Consider the following 22,199-nt stretch of genomic DNA (forward strand, 5'->3'; position numbering starts at 1 on the left):
GTTAATGTCCGTGTGGGATTGAAATCTAGACAAACCTTGGCCTCCCAGCTGCCTCTCAGAATTGCTGAGTTTAAACACTGGAATCATGTCTTGGTTCCTTTCTACTGAGGCTATTCTAGAAGGTTGGATTTACTTGTGTTCGTATTCGCAGATGCACAGATGCCTTTAGAGCTTTATCTACAGGGGCCTGTTTCCCCTCACTATTTTCCACTCCAAGTATTTTAAAGGCTGGTTCATCTTGGACCTCTTGATCTTGGCCAAGGGTTTTGCTTTTGATATTACGCACTAGGTTGTTTAAAATAACCTCCTTATCTGTGATGTATTATTATTATTTGGTTTATTGAAGAAAAGGGGTTGGCTTTTCACTCCATACCAGTACCTCTGGTCCTTTATTCTCTCTAACATAGATCCTGGTGTTTGGGGTTTTTTGTTTTTTTTGTTTTTTGTTTTTTGGGTTTTTTTTTTTAATTTTATTTATTTTTTACAGACAGAGATCACAAGGAGGCAGAGAGGCAGGCAGAGAGAGAGGAAGGGAAATAGGCTCCCTGCCAAGCAGAGAGCCCGATGTGGGGCTCGATCCCAGGACCCTAAGATCATGACCTGAGCCGAAGGCAGAGGCTTTAACACACTGAGCCACCCAGGCGCCCCAGATCCTGATGTTTTTTAAAAAGAAATCTTTCCTAACAGTCGTCCATTATGATTGAGTTCTAAGCTTTGCAAAAATAAGTGTTTGTTTTCAACTGCTGAGAAAGTGCTGATTCGAGGAAAAAAATACTGATATCAAGGGAAATGGTGGCCATTGCTGGTTGAGTATTAAAGTTGACTTGGCTGTCAGCTTATTGCATTTCAGCAGCTTCTGCTGGTTGAAGTGAGACTGTGGTGGATCAGGAAACATTGTAGAAATGCAGGATATTGACTCGCAGAGTTTGACTCACCTAATGAACCTGCTTCCTTAGATGGTGCTTTTGGTGGTTGCTTTCTCTCCTCTAAGTATAAATTTTAAACGCTGATGAAGAGAATAATTGAAGCTATGCATCTTGAATAAAAAGCACATTTTCAGGATGTTTCTTTTAACTTTTTCCTTTTCTCCATTGGTATACCTAGGCTGATGCAGATAGTTTTTATATGGCGTGCAATGGCCGCCAGTTCAACTCAATAGAAGATGATGTTTGCCAGCTGGTGTATGTGGAAAGGGCTGAAGTACTGAAATCTGAAGATGTAAGTGTACATCTTTCTTCTGTTTGTGTGTGTGTGTGTGTGTAACACACACACGTGTGAATGTCATAGGTTGAATGTTAGGGTACCTGTGGAAGTGTCCAGAGTATGCCAGTCCATAGAGACAGAAGGCAGGTAAGTGGTTGCCAGGGGCCAGGGGCCAAGGGAATAGAGGGATGAGGAGTGACTGCACTAAGTACGATATCTTTTGGGGGTGAGAAGGATATTCTGGGATTAGTGGTGAGGGTTGCACAACCTCGTGAATATACTAAAACCTACTGAATCGAACACTTAAAACATGGCAGATTTTATATTAAATGAATTTTATTTCATTTTTTAAAAGTATCCCAAAATGTTAAAAAAAAATTATCTATGTTATCAAAATTGAGTGTTCATCTATTCAGATGGCCTGTATCCTAAAAGAAGCATTTTTACTTTAACTATCAACCCTTAGACCCTGTGCTAATTTTTAATTCTGTTTGGATAACAATCTATAATTGTTCTGGTTTGCCACCTTCCGTGGAAACTTTTCCTACAAAATGTGTTCACTTAGATCATTTTATAAAGTAGTAGGTTCAGCTCTGTTATATTTTTAAGATTTTCTTTCTTTCGAAGTAGACCTAAAAGTGTTTTTACTTTGAAATCAGCTTAATGGAAATAAGTTCTGGTTTGATTGTTCTATCATTAGATTAGGTAAAATAAAAATTGATAAATGATATAATCAGGCTTCCTTTGTGCCAGTTTTAGAGATTTTTTTCCCTCTAAATGAACGTGGCTTCTTGAGAGAGTTCCTGTGAAAAGCTACTCTTCAGGGACCGTAGAGAAATGTGATTTTTCTCAGCATGTCCTTCTGTGCATACCTCCCCATCTTTGGTTCAGTGATTCCTGCTCATTTTCAGCTGGCGGGCTCATGTCAGTCACTGTCTTGAGGGGGAGCAGGGGTTGCCTACAGACCATTATGCCCCCTATTTCACACCCTGCTATAGCTTCCTAAACTTCTTTCATAGCACTTATGACCACTGATGCTTGTAATTATAGCATTATGATTATGACCACTGGTAATTTAAAAAATTTGACTCTTGTCTCTCTGTAGCAGATTTTAAGCTCTTTGAGGACAAGGCCTGACTTGGTTGGTTGGGACTGAGCATGTTTTGCTCACCATTGTGCTACAGCTAGAACAGTGTTTGCCACACATAGCAAGGACTCAATAAGTGTGTATTAAATAAATGAGTTAATCAGTGTTGTTGATACTATTATCACTTTGTAGAAAGTGTTAAGTTTTAACTTACTCTGTGGAAAAATCATTGCTTTCATTCATGTGTGTTCTGTTCTAGTTACAGAGCCTTAGAAGTAGGGCCAGGAGTCTGGTAACACTTTAGATTCTCTTTTAAGTTTTTGGTGGTAGTCTCCCTTCCAGAGTATCAGCTCTGTGAGGGCAGGGATCTTTGTTGGCTTATTGGCCACCCTGTCCCCAGTGCCTTGCACAGCGCCAGGAAGATAGGTGCTCAATCAGTATTTGTTGTGATGAAAATCTTACCAACGTAAGTTATTTGCACAGAGCAAAAGTCTTAGCAACATCCTGCCAGGAGTCAAGAAGCAGCAGGAAAACTAGTGTTAAAAACAGATATATTAGAACCACGGATGAAGAGTGAGGCTTACGTGAGGTGTTTCCATGTAGGGCGCCAGCCTCCCCGTGATGGACCTGACTGAGCTCCCCAAGTGCACGGTGTGTCTGGAGCGCATGGACGAGTCCGTGAACGGCATCCTCACCACGTTATGTAACCACAGCTTCCACAGCCAGTGCCTGCAGCGCTGGGACGACACCACGTGAGTGTAGGAGCTAGTCCCCCACCCTCTCAAAGCCCGTTATTCCCCTTTCCCAGAATTAAAAATAGCCCCCACCAAAAGTGAACCGTTCCAAGCGCTCGACTTTACACGTGAGCACCACGGCAGTAAAGAGGTCACCTGGAAGGGCCTTCCATTTTTCCTCACTTGCCTCAGTTCACGTGGTAAACAGTCAGCATTCTTACAACACCTCCTTCTTAGTATGTTGATTCAGAATCTGTGTGGGATTTCCAAAAGCGGCATGAATTGTTTGCTTCCAAGAACCTTTGAGGCTCTTCTACCTCAATGAAGTCTAGGTCTAAAATCTCTTTATCACCTGATGTTTACTGTTTACTTTGGTTTTCTTACCATTCGGGCTGTGATAGTCTAGCATTTCAGATTTTATATGCTGGTGGTGGCACAGCGGCCGGTAGTAATAGCAGTCACTAAGTCTGAAGCACCCATACGTCTACACTGCCCTGTTTCCCGCTGTAGTAGAGGCCTTATTTGTAGGGTGGCATGGCGCAGGCAAATAACTGAGGTCTAAGCTGTGCCTTGGTTTTTGTTCTTTTAAATCAAGAGTTGTTCCTTTTATAGACTGTGCTGTAGGACTTAGCTAGAAAAGTAAATCAGCTGCTGGCCTGGGTCTCCCACTACAGAGAGGAAGACACAGAATCAAAAAATCAAACATGCAGTCGTGGCCATACCAGGGGTTATGAAGGAACAGCGTGCAGTGTTATGACTAGAGAACTAGGGCCCTGAGATAGCCAGGGCCGCCTGAGACGTGCAGTCTCCAGGAGGCTGAAGAGGCGTTAGCCAGGGAAAGGGGGGCACCTGAGAGAAGGCAGTGTGAGGGCGCGGGTGTGCATGGCAAGGGGAAGATCACATGTCAAGGCCCAGAAGTGAGAAAGGCGAACATCCACAGGAATCTCTTTTCTACCCTGACATGACCAAAAGAATGGCAGCTTTCACAGAGCAGGGACCTTGTCTGGCTTGCTCACTGCTGTGCCCTCACCCTTGGCAGGAAACCTGGCACATATTAGGAGCTCAGAAAATACTCTTGAGCAGATAAACAAACCCAGGGTTTTCTCTAGCCTGTTTAGCTTGACATGAATCTTGCCCTAATTCTAAAGCTCCCTCTGGGGTTTCTTGTGGGGCCTCTTCAAAGAATTGTCCAGGTTTAAATTTGCCTCGAATAACGCCACACTAAGATGTGTGCATTCCACAAAGTGTTCATCTGTATTTTGTGTCCGTCTGCAACACCATTTAAGTTCTGGACACTTCTTTGTCCCCTGCCGCTCCAGCTTTACTCTCAGTGCACGTTAACTGCCCCAGAAGCATAGCATTTTAAAGTTTAAAGTTTAGAAGTTTTCTCAGGAACCATATTGTCCAGCCTCCTCATTTTACAGAGGAGGTAACTGAGATGCAGAAATGAAAAAACAGCATGTTGAAAGCGTCCTGCAGAGAAGACCAGAACTGGGACTAGAATTCAACCCTCTGGATAGACAGACCTGGTGGCTAGCCTCAAAAATACACAGTTTCTTCAGCAAATATGTTTTGAGCCTCAGTACATGCATCGCGTAGTGCTGGCCGCTGACAGGAGAGAATCAAACATAGATGCCCCTCAGGGAAGTTCAGTCAGCTAAGGAAGCTTACATAAGTGCATAGAATTCAAGGTGGAAATCAGAGGAAAATAGAGATGGCTTCCCCACTGGAGGTATTCAAGAAGGGCTGCATGGAGGAGGCAACATTGGTACACAGTCTTGAAGAGTAGTATTTGAACACATGGCGATGTCAGAGAAGGACATTCTGGAAAGTTTTCCCCAAATATCTCCTCAGGAAAATAAGATGACAACTCAAGTTATTTTTAAGGAGAAGGAAGCATTTAATAAACTGTTAATGACCTTCTAATCCATGAGATGGTATGTTACAGAATACTACATGTATAGTGCAGATAAGGTGATTTTTATAGTTTTTTCCCTTTTTTTTCTCAGGGTCATACTTATATTTTAGAAAGATCATTCTGACATAATATAGGAAATAAGATTTCAGAATTTGTGTTTTGTTTTTTATCCAACCACTACCGCAGCTGCCACACAGACCAAAGGAATGACACAGAGCTAGTCTGGACCTTTGGCAAGACAGCTCGCTGCTCATTAGAGCTGCCATTTCATTGTTTCTTCACATTTGTCTTCCAGCTTCTCTCTTTTTGAAGTTTTTATTTAAATTCCAGTTAATATACTGTGTTACCTTAGTTTCAGGTGTGCAGTATAGTGATTCAGCACTTCCGTACATCACCCTGTGCTCATCACAAGCGTCCTCCTTCATCCTGTCACCTAGTCCACCCATCTCCCCTCCCTCTTCCCCTCTGTTACCATCAGTGTGTTGTTCGCTGTGGTTAGGAGTCTGTCTCTTGTTTGTCTCTCCCTTTCTCTTCCCTTTGCTTGTTTTCTTAAATTCCACATATGAGTGAAATCATACAGTAGTTGTCTTTCTCTGACTGACCAATTTTGTTTAGCATTATACTCACTAGCCCCATCCACATTGTTGCAAATGGCAAGATTTCATTCTTTTTGATGACTAATATTCCATTGTATGTATATGTCCCATCTTTTTTTATCCGTTTATCTGTTAATGGACACTGCTTCCATAATTTGGCTGTTGTTGATAATGCTGCTGTTAACTTCATGTCTGGGTGCATATCAGGCTTCTCTTTTGATATTAAATGTGGAGACTAGATCATTTAGCATTTAGCTTTCTCTTAGGAAATACAGATCAAGCCTTGTTACATGTGATAAGAACCTCATGTTCTTCCTGCTAGTTGTCTTTACTTGGTTTTGTTTACTCAGTTGGGTAACAAATGAATACTAGTTATATCTTAAGTATTCTTTCATCTTAGTGCTAGTTCATAATTAGCTTCAGTTATAACCTGCTTTCTATCATTTTTGCCCATCTGACAGAAATATTCATGATTGGTACTTAGTGTTACTTTGTCTTGAGTATAATAGAAAGGCATTAATGGATTTTTTTAAAAGATTTTATTTATTTATTTTATTTGAGAGAGAGAGCATGAGAGGGAAGAAGGTCAGAGGGAGAAGCAGACTCCCCACGGAGCTGGGAGCCTGATGTGGGACTCGATCCAGGGACTCCGGGATCATTACCTGGGCCGAAGGCAGTGGCTTAACCAACTGAGCCACCCAGGCACCTCATTAATGGATTTTTTAATGGCCTTTTCCCCCCAGCTTTACTGAAGTATAATTGATCACGAATAAATTGTATGTATTTAGGGGTTCCTGGCTGGTTCATTCTGTAGAGCATGTGACTCTTGATCTTGGGGTCATGAGTTTGAGCCCCATGTTGGGGTTAGAGATTACTCAAAAATAAAATCTTAAAAAAACTGTGTATATTTAAAATGTACAACCTGGAGCACCTGGGTGGCTCACTCGGTTAGGCATCTGCCTTCGGTTCAGGTCATGATCCTGGGGTCCTGGAATCAAGCCCTGCGTGGGCTCCCTGCTCAGCGGGAAGTCTGCTTTTCCTTCTGCCTGCTGCTCCCCCTGCTTATTCTTTCAAATAAGTAAATAAAATCTTTAAAAATAAATAAATAAAATGTACAACCTGATGACTCAGTATACATATACTTTATGAAATGTTCACAACCAAGCTAATAAACATATCTTACCTCCCACCTTTACCATTTTCCTATTTTTCGTGTGTATGTGTGTGTGTGTGGTAAGAACCCCCAAAGTCTATCTTCTTAGCAAATTTCAAAAACAATATAATATTGTCAGCTGTAGTCACGCTGAGGAACAACAGTTCTCCAGAATTGATTCAGTCTTGCATAATTGAAACCTTGTAACCTTTCACCAACATCTCCCGATTGCCGCCTCCCCCCAGACCCTGGTATCCATCTACCTTTCTGCTGTTTCTGTGAGTTTGCCTTCAGTGCCGTTTTAATCGACTTCTTGTAAATTGAAACTTGAGTACTTGGCACTGCTGTTCCTCTTCCACATATTTATTGTATGCTAACATGCCATGTGTGTTCCAGTATTCACTTACTTTCGGTGAAATTTATTACAGATTTTAGTTTTAACTCTTGGGAGCAACGTAGAGAAGACAGAGTACCTTTTGAGTGATTTAGATCTTTGGGAAATCAGGTAGATCGTTTGAAATAAAAATACCTTTCAGATACCCGGACATAAAATTAACTTCTCTAAAGTCCCTAATTCTAACCTGTACACATTTAGTTCTTTGATTAAGCTTTAGACGGAAAAATGGAAGAAGGCATGAAGCAGATCAAGACTCCTTCCTTTCATTCTTCCTTCATCAAGATTTTGTATTTTTTTTCATTCCTTTTGAGAGTAACTTGCAAGCGTTCTTCGAGTGATACCATGAGTTATGATAAACACGTAGTATGTAAGAGACCGAAGATTTAAAATGCAGTTTTTGACTTTTGATTCTGTAACAGCCGTCTCTTGTATTCCGTCTGTACCATTCTCGTTTGGTGTCCTGGCTAGGTGTCCCGTGTGCCGGTACTGCCAAACACCAGAGCCAGTGGAAGAGAATAAGTGTTTCGAGTGTGGTGTGCAGGAAGTAAGTACTGGCCGACTGCTGGGAAAGAACAGTGAGCACAGCTTTCATGGTCTGGGGTTTGCTTCAATTCTTTTCAATTCTTTTTCAGGCTGAGTCTTTTTTTTTTTTTTTTTTTTTCTTTTTGTCTAGGGTCAAGCAAGACTTATAAATAAATTATTTTATATTCCTAAGCAAAATACTCTCTGCTTTTTATTCTTTGTTTTTTGAAGAGAACTAGACTTTTGCTAATAAACTGTGAATATTTGTCTTGCTGTTTACTTTGAGTTCCTTAAAACCCAGAAGGAGAAAATGATTGACCCATAAAAGCATCCTTGCTTTTTGGGTTTTAAACACAGATTTAGGGGCGCCTGGGAGGCTTGGTCGTCTGGCTTCTGCTCGGGTCATGATCCCATGATCCCATGGGTCTGGGATCGAGCCCCACATCAGGCTGCCCACTCTGCGAGAGGCCTGCTTCTCTCTTTCCCACTCCCCCTGCTTGTGTTGCCTCTCTCATTGTCTCTCTCTGTGTCAAGTAAATAAAAATCTTTAAAATAAACAAATGAAAATGTTTATTCAAAACTCCTGTAGAAACAACTCAGCTTCATTCTCTGTCAGGCCCCTTCCCACTCTGAGTGAGCCAAGTCATGTGTTTTTGTATAACTAATGAAGGTCTTACCTTCTCTGACAGAACCTGTGGATTTGTTTAATATGTGGCCACATAGGATGTGGACGGTATGTGAGTCGACATGCTTATAAGCACTTTGAGGAAACGCAGCACACATATGCCATGCAGCTCACCAACCATCGAGTCTGGGACTATGCCGGAGGTGAACACTGTCTCATTTCCTAATTCGGAATCGTTCTGCATGAACATCTCTCCCTCAGAACCTCTCCGCTCTCTCTCCCAGCTTGAAATCTTCCCGACAGCTGTGGCAAACTCAAATTCTCATGGTGCCCCATAGGGCACTATTTCCTACGAATGGCCTGAATTGCACATTATAAAGAGAGTTAACACTGCCATACTTGCCCTCTCACTCCTGCTTAAATTCAAATGATTTAGCCCACTTGTACAGAAGTATCGCAAGGCATTTAATTTAGAACACATAAAAACAAAAATTTGTCAAAGTTCAGAGTGTATGCAGACTCTTTTCATTGTGAAGAAAGAAGCCAAACCAACCTGATTGATGCATTCATTCTTTTCTTTAGATAACTATGTCCATCGACTGGTTGCAAGTAAAACAGATGGAAAAATCGTACAGTATGAATGTGAGGGTGATACCTGCCAGGAAGAGAAAATAGATGCCTTACAGTTAGAGGTAAGATACTTTATTAGTAATGACTAAGTACCTTTTTTTACTTCTTTTTACTGTCCTAACTTAAAAAGTGACTTGGGCTTTTAATTTTGGCATTTCCTCTGTATGTCAACTTTTTTTAAAGTTATATCATAGCTGAGAAGGATTATTAAAATATTTTTATTCTGTCTGATTATCTTCTTTGAAAGTCTAAGTCTCACCGTGCCTTATTATTTTGAATGTAATGTTCCTCATTGTCTCCAGCTCAATATTAAGGTGGTCCTCTAGCTGCAGTAAAACTGAAAGTTGAGAATCTGCCCGATGGCATCCCAGTAGCAGTTGGAAACTAAGCAGTTCGGAATGAGGAAACCCCAGTAGCATCCTTTCATACCCAGGAAGCTTTTGTGTATATCTTAAGCATTGTATGAATTAGACACATATATCCTCAAAGTACGTATCTTATGGATTTGATGCTTACATAAAGCCATTTGGGGGTATGCATATAGTCAAACAACAAAAGTAGCACAGTCTGAGTTTTCATGGAAGCAATAAATCCCGTCTACTATAAAATTGTACTGTAAAGTTTACATTAATGAAGGAGAGGTTTAACAGGAGTCTTGTTTTTGTTTTTTGTTTTTTTTAAAGATTTTAAAAACTTATTTGACAGAGCACGCGAGCATAAGCAGGGGGAACGGCGAGAGGGAGAAGCAGGAGCCCCACTGAGCAGGGAGCCCAATGCAGGGCTCCATCTCAAGACCCCAGGTTCATGACCTGAGCTGAAGGCAGTCTGGCTGAGTGAGATTGAGCCCAAGGTCAGGCTCTGCGCTCAGCATGGAATCTGCTTGCCCCCTTCCCCTTCACTCCTCTCCCTGTTTATGCGCGTGTGTGTGCACATGCACATGCTCTCCCGTGCTCGCTCGCTCTCTCAAATAAATAAATAAAATCTTAAAAAAAAAAAAAACCACAACAACTTTGGGAGGAAATGGATATTCGAAAACTTGCTCATCTCCAGATTTCTGTGGTCTAATAGATTCAGTAGAATGACCTAAATGATGTTTTACTATTAATTGTATTGATAAGAAAAAAATTTAAACCTTTTACATTAAGTTTTTAGAATAGCAACCCTTCCACATTAACACTTAAGTATAATCATTCAGCAGATGTTTATCAAGGGCTGCTCTCTGTCGGCCACTCTTCCTGGTGCTGGGAGTGCGGCATTGATCAGCCCCCACTGCCCATTCCAGGTACACACACACGTTGCCCCATCTGCCCTTTCTCTCTCTTACATCTCCCTTCCCTTCTCTAGCTCACAAACACATTCAGATCTCTTTTAGTCTTTTAGAGTGGTCTTTCGGAAATGCAGATGTGATGTTGCCACTCCCTGGCCCACATTTCTCGATGTAATACCCCAGAGCCTTCCATAAGGCTCCATCTGTCCATACCTTGCACCCTTGCCTCATTGATGTGACTGCTTCATCTTGAAGAGTTCCTGAATGTCTACAGCTCACATATGGGGCCAGTAGTTCTCTGGAATCAGATCTCTGTCTTTACCTCCTCCTGTCTGTCGGAAGCCCTCCCAAATCTCCCCTTTTCTCAGAAGCCCTGCCAGACCCTATTGTCATAAGCCATCTATCCTTTCTCTGCTGTTACACTGCACTGTTCATCCATTCATGCAGTCAGATAGCAGACGTTTCTTGACGTCCAGCATGTGCCAGGCACTGGGGCTACAGAAATAAAGGTAGAACCCTCACTTTCAACAAGTTGATAGTCTTGTCAGGGAGACCTGGTGGTTAAGTGCTGTTAATGATAGGCACCATACTAAGGGAACTGAGAGGACTGCTTAACCCAAGGCTGGGTGGGACAGGGACAGCCTCCCGGAGGGGGGTGAGCAGGTTTCACTTATACTTTGATTTAAAAACCTGTGGTTCTTTAAGTTAGCTTGAATAGAAACGTATCTGTTAACGTGCATTTCTCTGCTTACTTGTCTGGAATAGATGGTAAGCCTCAGGACAGGAGTGTAATTGACATCTCTGTATTCCCTGGTTTATTGAGTAGAGTGTAACCAAGATGTAATACACATTCTGATGGTTACACCTACTCTTCCTTAGGTGATTAAATGTTGAGTTTTAATTGAATTTAAGAAACTTAGTGATTTATATTTTGGTGTCTATTCTCTATGTTTCTAGTATTCGTATTTACTAACAAGCCAGCTGGAATCTCAGCGAATCTACTGGGAAAACAAGATAGTTCGGATAGAGAAGGACACAGCAGAGGAGGTAAGTTTCTGGTTTGGTGCTGCCGACGTGCCACATGGCAGGGCTATCTGATGTTGGGGTGGGAGAAGGCAGGGTACAAGAAAAGAGGAATGCTGGAATCTTCCTTAGTCTGATACAGAGATAGAGAATTGTTTGGCCTCTAAAAAGAAACCTTTGTTATACGTTAGTTATATCTCAGTAAAGCTGGGGCGCGGGGGAGGGGAGGATGCAGTGCGAAGAGAGAAGAAAGCAAGAATTTGGAATCAGTTGTCTCACCCCAGTAATCTAACTTTAGATCAGAATTCCGAGAGAAGTGGTTGAAAACATGAATCATCATTATATTACAGACTTAGCCCCTAAAGGCAGTTTTAGGCAACAAGAAATTCTAGACCACAATAAGAAAGAAATTAGTCAAAAAGAGGAAAAGGAAGAGACGAAAATATGCTGTTGCAAATGCAGCCAGCTGAACATTATTTAAGAAGGGGAGGGAAGCCAACATGTATTCTTACCTAGGATCAGTAAATCAAGATGAATGGATTAGAATTGTATGCTGAGCTCGATATTACATTAAATATGAGGTGAGGAAGAAACGAAATACCTGTTATATACCCTAAAAAAAGAAAACTTGGGCTTAAAGACCTGAGTATTTTTGTATTTTTGAGTGGGGAAAGATTTGTTTAACTTCTATCAGGTTTTCTAGTGCCTTGTGCAATTCCATTAAAAAAAAAAAAAACAGAAGTATGTACACGAGGGCTTGTAATTTGAGTCTGCCAGTTGGTTTGTCAGCTTGGGAACAGCTGCTTTGAGGAGCTGCGTGTGGGCTTCTGTGGCAGTACGATGGTGCCGAGCTCTTCGAAATCGCAGAGAAGAAAGGAAGACAGAGGTGCTAGAGCTTCTGTGGTTCCCATGGTTCCTTGTTTATCTAGGGCAGAGGTTTTTAGATGTTAACAAAATCCTTTAAAGAAATTGCCAGTTCTCTGCTCCAACAGGTGAAAGAGAAAAGTGGTGTGATTTTGGTGGAAACCCAGACGGAGGGCACAGAGCTCCACTTGCTTTTTTCCCGTTGCCTCCAGCACGTACAAGGAACCCTGCCAGTTCCAAAGAAGGGAGTTTGAATACTAGTGAGCACCTCAGGGGTCTCCAAGAACCTTCCTCAGGTTCTAAGAACAGTGGCCATACAAGCTTTTAAATTTTTTTTTAATGATGATTTTAGTAATTTTGTGCATCCCCAGCAATAACTAGACCTTCAGATAGGGACTGCAGAGCCAGGCTTGGGTCTCATCTGTGTGGTGGCCAGGATTACCCTGGAATTAGGCAGGCAGGGCCAGGCTTACACATAGGCCAGGTCCTTTGGCCCCAGTTTCTGGATATGCCTACAAATGAGGAGAAATCAGGCTTCTAAAATTAAGGCTTAACACCAGCTTTGACATGATCTTTAGTTGTAAGTTCTTGGTATAGTTCCTACAAGAACCTTCCAAGTGACGAAAGTGCCTTTCCAGAGCCACTCAGGGTCACTTGATGGACTAGTTCTGAATAGGCCTTGATTGGAGCACATATGGGAAAGACATGCCTCCAACAGCGCTCAGGAAGCAGAGCACGGGTCACTGCCACTTGGTGTCAAGTTATGAAGTCCCAGGGACTAACATTGGCAACTCTGCACAGCCTGAGTAATACGTTTGTGCACAGGGGATATACCTGAAGTGCTTCATGCAGACCCTTGAGAGCTAAGCTTAGGGTCCTCTCCGCCTTTTCAGATTCCTTAGGATTAACTGCATTCCCTAACAAATGCCCATGAAAAGCAAGTCAAGGGGCAGGAAAGCAAAAGGCTGAAACTTGTGGGTTTTTTTATGTGGGGGTAAGATGGAGGCAAGAGCAGCCCTTCATAAAAGCTGGAAGGATGTTTTGTTTTCTAGTAACAAATGTCGCTTATCCATAAGTTAATGGATGATGCAGGCTTTTTGTTCTGACACTGTCCTCCTTTTGACCAGTCCTCTGTCCACTGGCACCTCCAGCAGGAGAGCGTGTGCAGAGAGAAACAGTAGCAGACCACAGGTTTCACTGGTGGAGATTCTTGTTCATGGGCCTCATTGTGGGCTTGTTACAGTGCTGTTCTGCCCCTACCGCCAGCATCCTTCAGGGAGTACGATTACTATAGCGTGTGAGAGTCTGTTCTAGAAGCTCATGTCCACTCGAAGGTTCTTGTTTTAGTGGGGCCATGTAGGAAGAACACAGAGCAGGCAGACAGGACAGTGAATTCCCCTAAAGATCTGTCTTTTCTCATTGGACCTGGAGCTCCATGTAAATCAGTATTTTTCCAGCTATGGATTGTGAAATGAGTTTTATAACTGGCATTTTTATTAAACAGGTAAGGTGGATATAAAATGTTAGAGCACATTATCATATTTAATACTGTTTTGTGAAGATCTTGGCATCAGTTGTGTGTATACTGAGTATACTGTGTATACTGAGTATTTCTTACTGCGGGCTCATGGTCAGAAAGGTTTTAAAAAGCACTGATTTAAACCATTGTAACAAAACACAGTTTGGTTCCTTTTGATAGTCATTTTTGTCCTCTTCAATTTCCCTAACTAACAGGAGTCAGTTTAGGAGACGATGTACAAAGGATCTAATGGTTTTTTATTTTAAAACAATATTGGGGAGGAAATTAATACCAAATTAGAATTAGAGCAATTTTTAAAAAAAATTTTTTTTAAGATTTTACTTATTTATTTGACAGTGAGAGAGAGAGAGAGTGAGCGAGCACAAACGGGGTGGGGCAGAGGGAGAGGCGTGCTCCCTGCTGAGCAGGGAGCCCAGCATGGCGCTTGATCCCAGGAGCCTGGGATTATGACCTGAGCTCAAGGCAGATGCCCAACTGACTGAGCCACCCAGGCACCCCAAATTAGAGCAATTTTTAAGCTATTTTTGTTTTCGTGACATAGAGGAGTCTTGCTTTAATTGTTCTTCCAACTTAACAGAAGTTGGCTATAAAGTTAATTTCTATTTTCTTATTATTTTATTTATTAAAAAAAAACAGTGCTGTTAGAAATCTGTTAGACCATGTGGCAAGTTTTTAAAAGTAAGTATTAAAAGCAGTGGCCCTTTTTCTAACCTGGACAATTGCTGAGAGTTTGCCTCTGCCCAAGGGTCGTTTTTCCTTTGCTGTACAGCTGTGGCCTCCAATGTAGTACAGAGAAGTCTAGAGCTTGGCTCTGGATTCAGATTTGGTGTCCCAGTCCTGGACCCACCATGCTCTGGTTGGGTGACCTTGGGTAGACTGCCTCACTGTTCTATATAAGTCTGTTTCTGCAAAAGGTTGCCGCATCGAAGTCTCTAGCTTCTTGAAAGATATAAAGGGATACTGTTTACAAAACACCTGGCTGGTATGTGGGCCATAGGATTTAAATTCTCAGTCCCTTTCAGTTCCTGTTACTACTGCCTCATGATCCACGCAGCCTTGCTACTTCTCCTTTCCATCTAATCTTCGCCCTGTGTCCGTCCGTACATCAGTAGAGCTGAGGCATTTCTCAGTTGTGTACATCGTCACACCCAAGTGAATCCAGCGTCTGCTTAGCTAGACTTCAAAAGTCTCTTGGTTTCCAACACAATACACCAGAATTTTAAAATTCTCTTCAATTTCTTTCTTTTTTTTTTTTTAAGATTTTATTTATTTAGTTGACAGAGAGAGAGATCACAAGTAGGCAGAGAGGCAGGCGGTGGTGGGGGGAGGCAGGCTCCCTGCCGAGCAGAGAGCCCAATGCGGGCCCAGATCCCAGGACCCCGAGATCATGACCTGAGCCGAAGATAGAGGCTTAACCCACTGAGCCACCCAGGCGCCCTCTCTTCAGTTTCTAAGACAAAGTAGCATGAATTCGTTCTCTCTATATTGCACTTGCGCCTGGGTGGCTCAGTTGGTTAAGCGACTGCCTTCAGCTCAGGTCATGATCCCGGAGTCCTGGGATCGAGTCCCACAGCAGGTTCCCAGCTCCATGGGGATTCTGCTTCTCCCTCTGACCTCCCCTCTCATGCTCTCTCACTCTGTCTCTCTCTCAAACAAATAAATAAAATTTAAAAAAAAAAAAAGAAGAAGAAGAAGAGGATGCTGTGGTCTGGTCTCCGACAGACCATCTCCTACTTGACTGCCCAAGTCTACTTTTGAGTCTTTCGCTTGACATTCAGCTGCTCCTGATCATCCTGGTATAGATAAACAGTAAGGGGGAAAAAGGATTTCTCAAAATGTTTATTTCCATTACAGGAATTCTTTCAAATGATTGTCTCACCTTTTCTTAGTTTGGTTTGTCAAAGTTATAGACAGGTAATTGAAGAAACAGTGGTGAAGTTAGCCCGAGAGACCAGCAGCTATGCCTCTGTGAAGTGAAACTGACCTCTGTTTGCTCTTCCAGATTAACAACATGAAGACCAAATTTAAAGAAACAATTGAGAAATGTGATAATCTGGAGCACAGATTAAATGATCTCCTAAAAGAAAAGCAGTCTGTGGAAAGAAAGTAGGTGTAATTGGCCTCTTTTAATTAGCTTTTTCATTGTAACAGGCTCATAAACAGGTAATCTCCTTCATTAACACTTTCCAAGTGTGTCTGTCAACTAGGTTTTCAGGGGTCTCCCTATATATGAAGCAAACTTACTGTGACTTTGCGTTTATAAAAAACAACAGCGCCTCATGCCAGGTGGATGCCGTGTGGAATGCAGTGCTCTCCGCTGATGTCTGTGCTTCTTGTATGTGCAAATATCTTTCATTTTTGTCACTAGAAAGCAACAGCCTTGTGCTCAGAGCTGCAGCTTCTCTGAGCCATGTGGCTGAGAACTGGCACTTAAGAGAGCGACTGTCTAAGCCGGGGGTAGTGTGTACTCTGGGCTTAGACAGGAATTAAAAGCCAAATTTGTTGACTGTGGTGCAAAAATCTCAAGAACAGTGTGGCAGGAACATACTCTACTACTATTCTATGGGAAGATAGTTGCTGCTGATTGAAATTACCTTTCTAGCTTAAGTATACTCACAAATATAATGGGGTTTTTTACCTCCAGACAAATGAATAAAAAATAAATTTAAGGAGGATATAGCTTTAAAAGTTGTTTTTTGTTTATTTTTATATTTAATAAACCTTTATTCTAGAAGAAATTCAGCTTTACAGAGGCTACCAAGATTGTACAAAAAGTTCCCATTTCCCCTTTACCTGTTTTCCCCCTATTCAAAAGTAAGGATTATTGTAATAGGGTTTTTTTGGGTGTTTTTTTTTTTTTTTGGTATTGTGGCAAAATCTATATAACATGAAATTTGTCAGTGACATTAAATGGCATTCACGACATCCTGCTCCTCTCGCCATTATCTGTTTCAGAATTTTTTCATCAGCCACAATACTCTTCACCAAAGTTGTTTTGTTTTGTTTTGTTTCTTTTAAACATTTTCTTTGTAAGCAGTCTCTGCACCCAACATGGGGGCTCAAATTTAACAACCCTGAGATCAAGAGTTATGTGCTCTTGAGCCAGCAGGCGCTCAAAGGCTTTTTGTGTTTTTTTTTTTAACTTCTGTAAAAACAACACTATGGCATTAAGAGAAATTAAAATATTGTCCTATACTTTCAGCTCCCTAAAAAACTATATGAAAGAATTAAAAGTGGAGGGTTTTTTCCACCCTGTAGATCATGCTATCTATCTAAAGGTTACCATTATTAATTAGTGGTACCAGTGACTATTGCCTCTTCCAAATCTTTTGCTGTACCTGTATAAACATCGCACATACATAATCTTTTCTCTTAAATAAATAATATTAAGTATTCTGTTTGGTAAAATACTCCATTTTAGAGTTTTTTTTTTCATTTTGGTACATCTAGAGCTATCTTGATCTTCATAAAGGCGGCACAGTATTCCATTGTTTGGAGGTCCCATAATAATTTTAACCAGTTCCCTATTGATGGATGTTTAAGTTGTCCCAAGTCATAGACTACTGTAAACTCTGTTGCAGTGAGCATTTTTCTCCATGTTTCTTTCAGTGTGGTCTGAAATATGTGCTGTGGGATATATTCTGTAGGATAAATTCCTGGAATAGATGTAGCAGAGGGCACGGTGAAATTTTTATTTTTATGGGTATTGCCAAGGTGACTTCCAAAGAGTTTGTAGCAGTTCATGTTCCAGTGCCAATGCGGTCAAGTCCCTCTTTCCCCACATCTGAGCTCTCTGGTATTCTGATACATAAAAATGGTATCCCAGGCGGTATTTTAATTTGTAGTTTTTTACTTATGAGTAAGATTGAGCATCGAGGATAGGGCGCTCCTATCCTTGAAAACTCTCCTCCAGCAAATGCAGGGAGGTCAGAGCACTTGACTCTCGGAGAATGTCACTTTTCCTCATAACTTCTTTATCGAAGCTGTTATTTCTGAGACACCTATTTAACCACAGACTGCAAAACAGAGAAGCGGTAGGAGTTTTATCATGAATCACAGAATCGTTTCTGCAATTGAAAAATATCCGATGCTTAGAAAAATTGTCCCGAAGCCACGCTGTTAACTCAAGCAAAATCCTCGCTTTGTAAAGCTGTTGCGGTGGCAGCAAACCAGTCCCCTTCCACCGCAGGAGGGAGGAGTCCAGTCCCTCAATGGATTCTGAGATCACACGCCTCTGTTCAGTCCCAGAGCAGAAAGGGGACCGTGTCAGCAAATGAAAACCATGCTTTTGTCTTCCTTTGTCTTGCAAAAGGTGCACCCAACTAAACACGAAAGTGGCCAAACTTACCACAGAGCTCAAAGAGGAGCAGGAAATGAACAAGTGTTTGCGAGCCAACCAGGTCCTCCTGCAGAACAAACTGAAGGAGGAGGAGAGGGTGTTGAAGGAGACCTGCGACCAGAAGGATCTGCAGATCACGGAGATCCAGGAGCAGCTGCGTGACGTCATGTTCTACCTGGAGGCACAGCAGAAGATCAACCACCTGCCTGCCGAGACCCGGCAGGAAATCCAGGAGGGACAGATCAACATCGCCATGGCCTCGGCCTCCAGCGCCCCCTCTTCAGGGGGCAGTGGGAAGCTGCCCTCCAGGAAAGGCCGCAGCAAGAGGGGCAAGTGACCTCTGGGAAACAGACGTCCCTGAGACTGTTTTCCCTGGCGCGGCGGGGGTGCGCTGGGGCTCCAGTGTGAGGGTGGACCTTGAGCAAGTACAAATGAGGACGGAGCCGCCGTCGTTTGGGTCTTTTCTTTGTGGGTGCGCGCTGCAGGGACTGCAGCCCGGCGGCCGGCGGAGTTGGCGAGATGGGCCGGGGCTTCGGAGCTGGCTGCCGTTGCCCACCATGATAGTTCACTAGCCTCAGGCGCTCTCATGGCCATTTTGCCTTCCTACTTGATAGAAGCCCCAGCTCTGCTGCGCATTTTTCCATTGTATTTATTGAGTTGGTGTATTTGACATTCACTTCTGGGGTCTGGTTCAAGATGACGATTTTTTTCTTTTTGGGGGGAACCTCAAAGGTCACGTTACCTGAGGTCATAGCCGCTGCTTTAGAGAGAGGTTTGCACTGGCCACCGAGGATTTACGCAAATTCCCTAGCATTAGTTGCCTGTCATTGTCATCCCTCCCTGCATCTGGGAATTGAAGAATTGGTTGAAGGTCCCATGAGAAGAGGCTGGGCCTGTAAACCGTTAGTCACTAGCCTGTCACCAGCGGCCACCTCTTGCTCCAGGGCTAGCCAGGAAAAACAAACATCCCACACGGGCCAAGCAGACCCAGGGTAGGAAAAATGGTGGCGCTTCTAGGTTTTGTTTTTGATGACTCCACACCACATTGTGAACCTCATGTAAGGAGGAGGCTGAAAGGTTGCTCTAAGACCCAACTCTGAGTGGATTTCCTAGCATCCAGCAAGAATCAGCAAGCAGATTTATCATCCGTGTGAAAATGCCGAGTGAGGCCTCTGACTAGCTGATTGTGTATTTTGCTGGGATCAGTGTTTTCCGAATGTTTACAAAAGATCAGGCTGCATGTTCAGGTTGCGGCTAGAGGGACCTTGGGCAGATTTTCAGTGATGCTTTCAAGATACAACCAAAGGCTGTTTCTAAATCCGAAGATTGGCATTTTAACAGAGCCCCTTTAAAGCAGTCATGCGGTGCTTGTTGTGAGCCAACAGAGGGGCTGTGTACTTTCTCTAGAAACCTCAACGTCAAGTAATTCATAATACGCAGCGATTGAGTGAACTTAAAGTAAGACCCGTGTTGGAATTGAAGCTTCCAAAAGAGGTAGCTAGATAGGTTAACAAGACATGCTGTTAAATGATGGGGTTTGTTTTCTGCTTCAGAATTAGCCAGAGTTTTAAGATGATCACATTTTCATTGTTTTTTAGCCTGTGGTTAGGCCTCATCTCTTTGGCCTAAATGTCTTACATGTTACTTGTTAGTACACAAACTGTATTGTTAATCACCATCCATTTTTGTGGGATGTGCTATAGCATTTCCCAAAAAACCTCACCTGTAACTTTGCAAAATGAATGTACCTCAGACATTCTCAATTTTTACTTAGGGTAGACCCACTCTACAAGTCCCCCTTGGACTTACATATACAGAGATCTTAAAGCAAGAGCGGGAATGTAAAGCATAACCTAATTCTCTTTCCTATAGAGATTCTATTTTATTTAAAATCTATTTTTACACTAGTTAGAATCCTGCTTTTTTGGCCAAGTACTTGTCTTGCATGTCTGACCTTGCAGAAGCTGGGGTGGATTGTAGCATACTAATTAAGAGAATTAGAAGTAGTTGACAAAGCTCGCTCGCTCCTCATTTTCCCATGATCACCTCCATCACGCAGCCCTACCACCAGCTAGAAAAACAGAGATCTTCGGTACAGGTGAGCTAAGTGGTCTGAAAGGCTGTGCCCAGAGGAATGAGCAAATAGGCAAATGTTTCCAAACTACTTGAAGGTTTAAAAATTTTTTTCCAGAATAAAGGATCTTATCAAGATACATTAAGAAAATGTCTTTGATAAAGGTCAAAGAGTCATGTTTGAATTTGACAAAATTACAATAAGATAGAAACTGTACGTGTTTTCTTCAGGATGGAAATGAACCACTTAATATATCCATTCTACTTTGAACAATGAAATTCCATTAAAATAACCAAACTTTGAAATGATTCTGCCCTGTGTGAAATTTGTGTCTCTCTGATTGACATTTTCTTGGGAGCTTCTATCTACATAACCTAAGAAGGTATCAGTGACCTGGATTTAAAAGAAGCATTAAAAATCATCACCTCAGCACTAGAGTGATCAGCTAGATCATTCGTCTCTCCACCCCTTTGCTCCAACTTCCCAAACTCATAAAAAGTAGAATAAGGAGAATTATTTGAATTTGGAGGCTCGGGATAGGCTGAGACCCAGCACCCAACTCTTTGGCAAACGGAAAGCAATCAATATACACACTGGAGACTTTTTCCCATGCCCTATCGCAAACAGGCCACTCTGTGTTTTGAAACTGCCCCAGACGTGCCTGGTTAGGATACACTGGATAAGGCAAAGCCCCAAAGCAACTCCCAGCTCCGTGCTTGCCCAGGGAGCTTGTCCTCAGCAAGAGGGCTAGGAAACGAACCAGCCAGCCAGTAGTGTGGAGCGCTTGGCAAATCACAAATGAACAACCTTCTGTCATCACTTGGAAACCCCTCTCCTGGTACAGTCGGGATACACAAGTTACAAATACTACCCTTGAGATTTGGCTGCTGTGCGCTCTGCCACGTTGCTTGGGCTGGTGGCAGACTGGCTCACGTGATGAAGTCAATGCGCTTATCTAAAAAAGGAAAGTCGCTCTCACATTTGAGGAAAGTGATTTCGTCTTCTCCAGGATAAAGCTGAATTAACTGCCGCAGTGAATTCTGCTGCGTTAATTTCTTTCTTGGCAGCAGAAGGGAGATTTTTCAGGAGTCTCTCACGACCCAGCTCCTGCTCCTTCGTGGTGCTGGGGGATGTCTACACTGCTCAAAGACCTGGCTGTCACCTTAAGCGAGTTTAGGAAGACACCAAGTGTTCTCTGACAGGCTTCTGCCTCTGGCCAGCCCTTTTCATTCTTGCCTGTGAGGGTTCTTGAAGTGGGAGTCCGAGAATATCTGCATAGTGTCTACACCAACAGATATAGCTTTTCTTTTTTTAAGATTTATTTGAGAGAGAGCATGCGTGTGGGGATGGGTGGGGGGTGGAGGGGAGTGGGGCAAGGAGAGAATCCTCAAGCAGACTCCCCGCTGAGCACAGAGCCTGACTGGGGCTGGATCCAAGGACCCTGAGATCATGACCTGAGCCAAAACCAGGAGCCAGACACCACCTACTGAGCCACCCAGGCTCCCCCAGATGTAACTTTTAAAAGTTAAAAAAATTTTAGGGGTGCCTGGGTAGCTCAGTCATTAAGCATCTGCCTTCAAGAGCTCAGGTCGTGATCCCGGGGTCCTGGGATCTAGCCCTATGTCGGGCTCACTGCTCAGCAGGAAGCCAGCTTTTCTCTCTCCCACTCCCCCTGCTTCTGTTCCCTCTCTCACTGTGTGTCTCTGTCAAATAAATAAATGGAATCTTTAAAAAAAAAAGTTTAAAATTTTTAAATGGCAGGCAAGAATAAAGCAGTACTAGGGAGAAAAGCCTTTCCCTTCAGGAACCTCCCCACCCCGTTTTGCCCCAAAGCCAAAGCCAAGTGTCTCATCCTGTGCAACGTGAAGTTCATTTCCACCCTGCACTGCCCTCAGCCTGGAGCAAACAGACATTTTGGCATTGGTGTGTTAGGAGACCTCAGGGAAGTTATATAAAACTTCTTTTATTTTTTACCCTCTTTTGAAGAGGGGTATGGGGAGGGCTTGTGGCCTCTTTATCCTGGTTAATGTAGTAATCAACTCCTTTATGCCTTCTTTTCATCTTTTAAAGGTAATGGTAACCATTTACCACTTAATGGTAATCCTTTTTTCCCCATCTCCATGGGATTCCTGCCCTCCCCGGACTGCTCAGACACTTAACAATATTAGATTCTGTTAGACATACATTTTGAAAGCTGCGCTCCCAGAAGCCAAAACTATCTCAGCAT

The 22,199-nt window shown here is 42.6% G+C and overlaps 1 protein-coding gene across 1 annotated transcript in view; it reads left to right on the top strand.

The window, feature by feature from the left end:
- BRAP (BRCA1 associated protein) overlaps positions 1-20,281 on the top strand; it is a 29,078-nt gene extending 8,797 nt beyond the window's left edge. The window contains exons 5-12 of the mRNA XM_080821548.1: positions 1,105-1,218; positions 2,894-3,042; positions 7,557-7,632; positions 8,300-8,438; positions 8,818-8,927; positions 11,090-11,179; positions 15,562-15,665; positions 17,872-20,281. Coding sequence (XP_080677674.1) covers positions 1,105-1,218; positions 2,894-3,042; positions 7,557-7,632; positions 8,300-8,438; positions 8,818-8,927; positions 11,090-11,179; positions 15,562-15,665; positions 17,872-18,235 — 1,146 coding nt within the window. The 3' untranslated portion in view covers positions 18,236-20,281. The remainder of the gene's footprint in view (positions 1-1,104; positions 1,219-2,893; positions 3,043-7,556; positions 7,633-8,299; positions 8,439-8,817; positions 8,928-11,089; positions 11,180-15,561; positions 15,666-17,871) is intronic.
- The last annotated feature ends 1,918 nt before the right edge of the window (positions 20,282-22,199 follow it).

The sequence above is a fragment of the Martes martes genome (genome assembly GCF_963455335.1).
Source record: "Martes martes genome assembly, chromosome: 13".
Lineage (NCBI taxonomy): Eukaryota > Metazoa > Chordata > Mammalia > Carnivora > Mustelidae > Martes > Martes martes.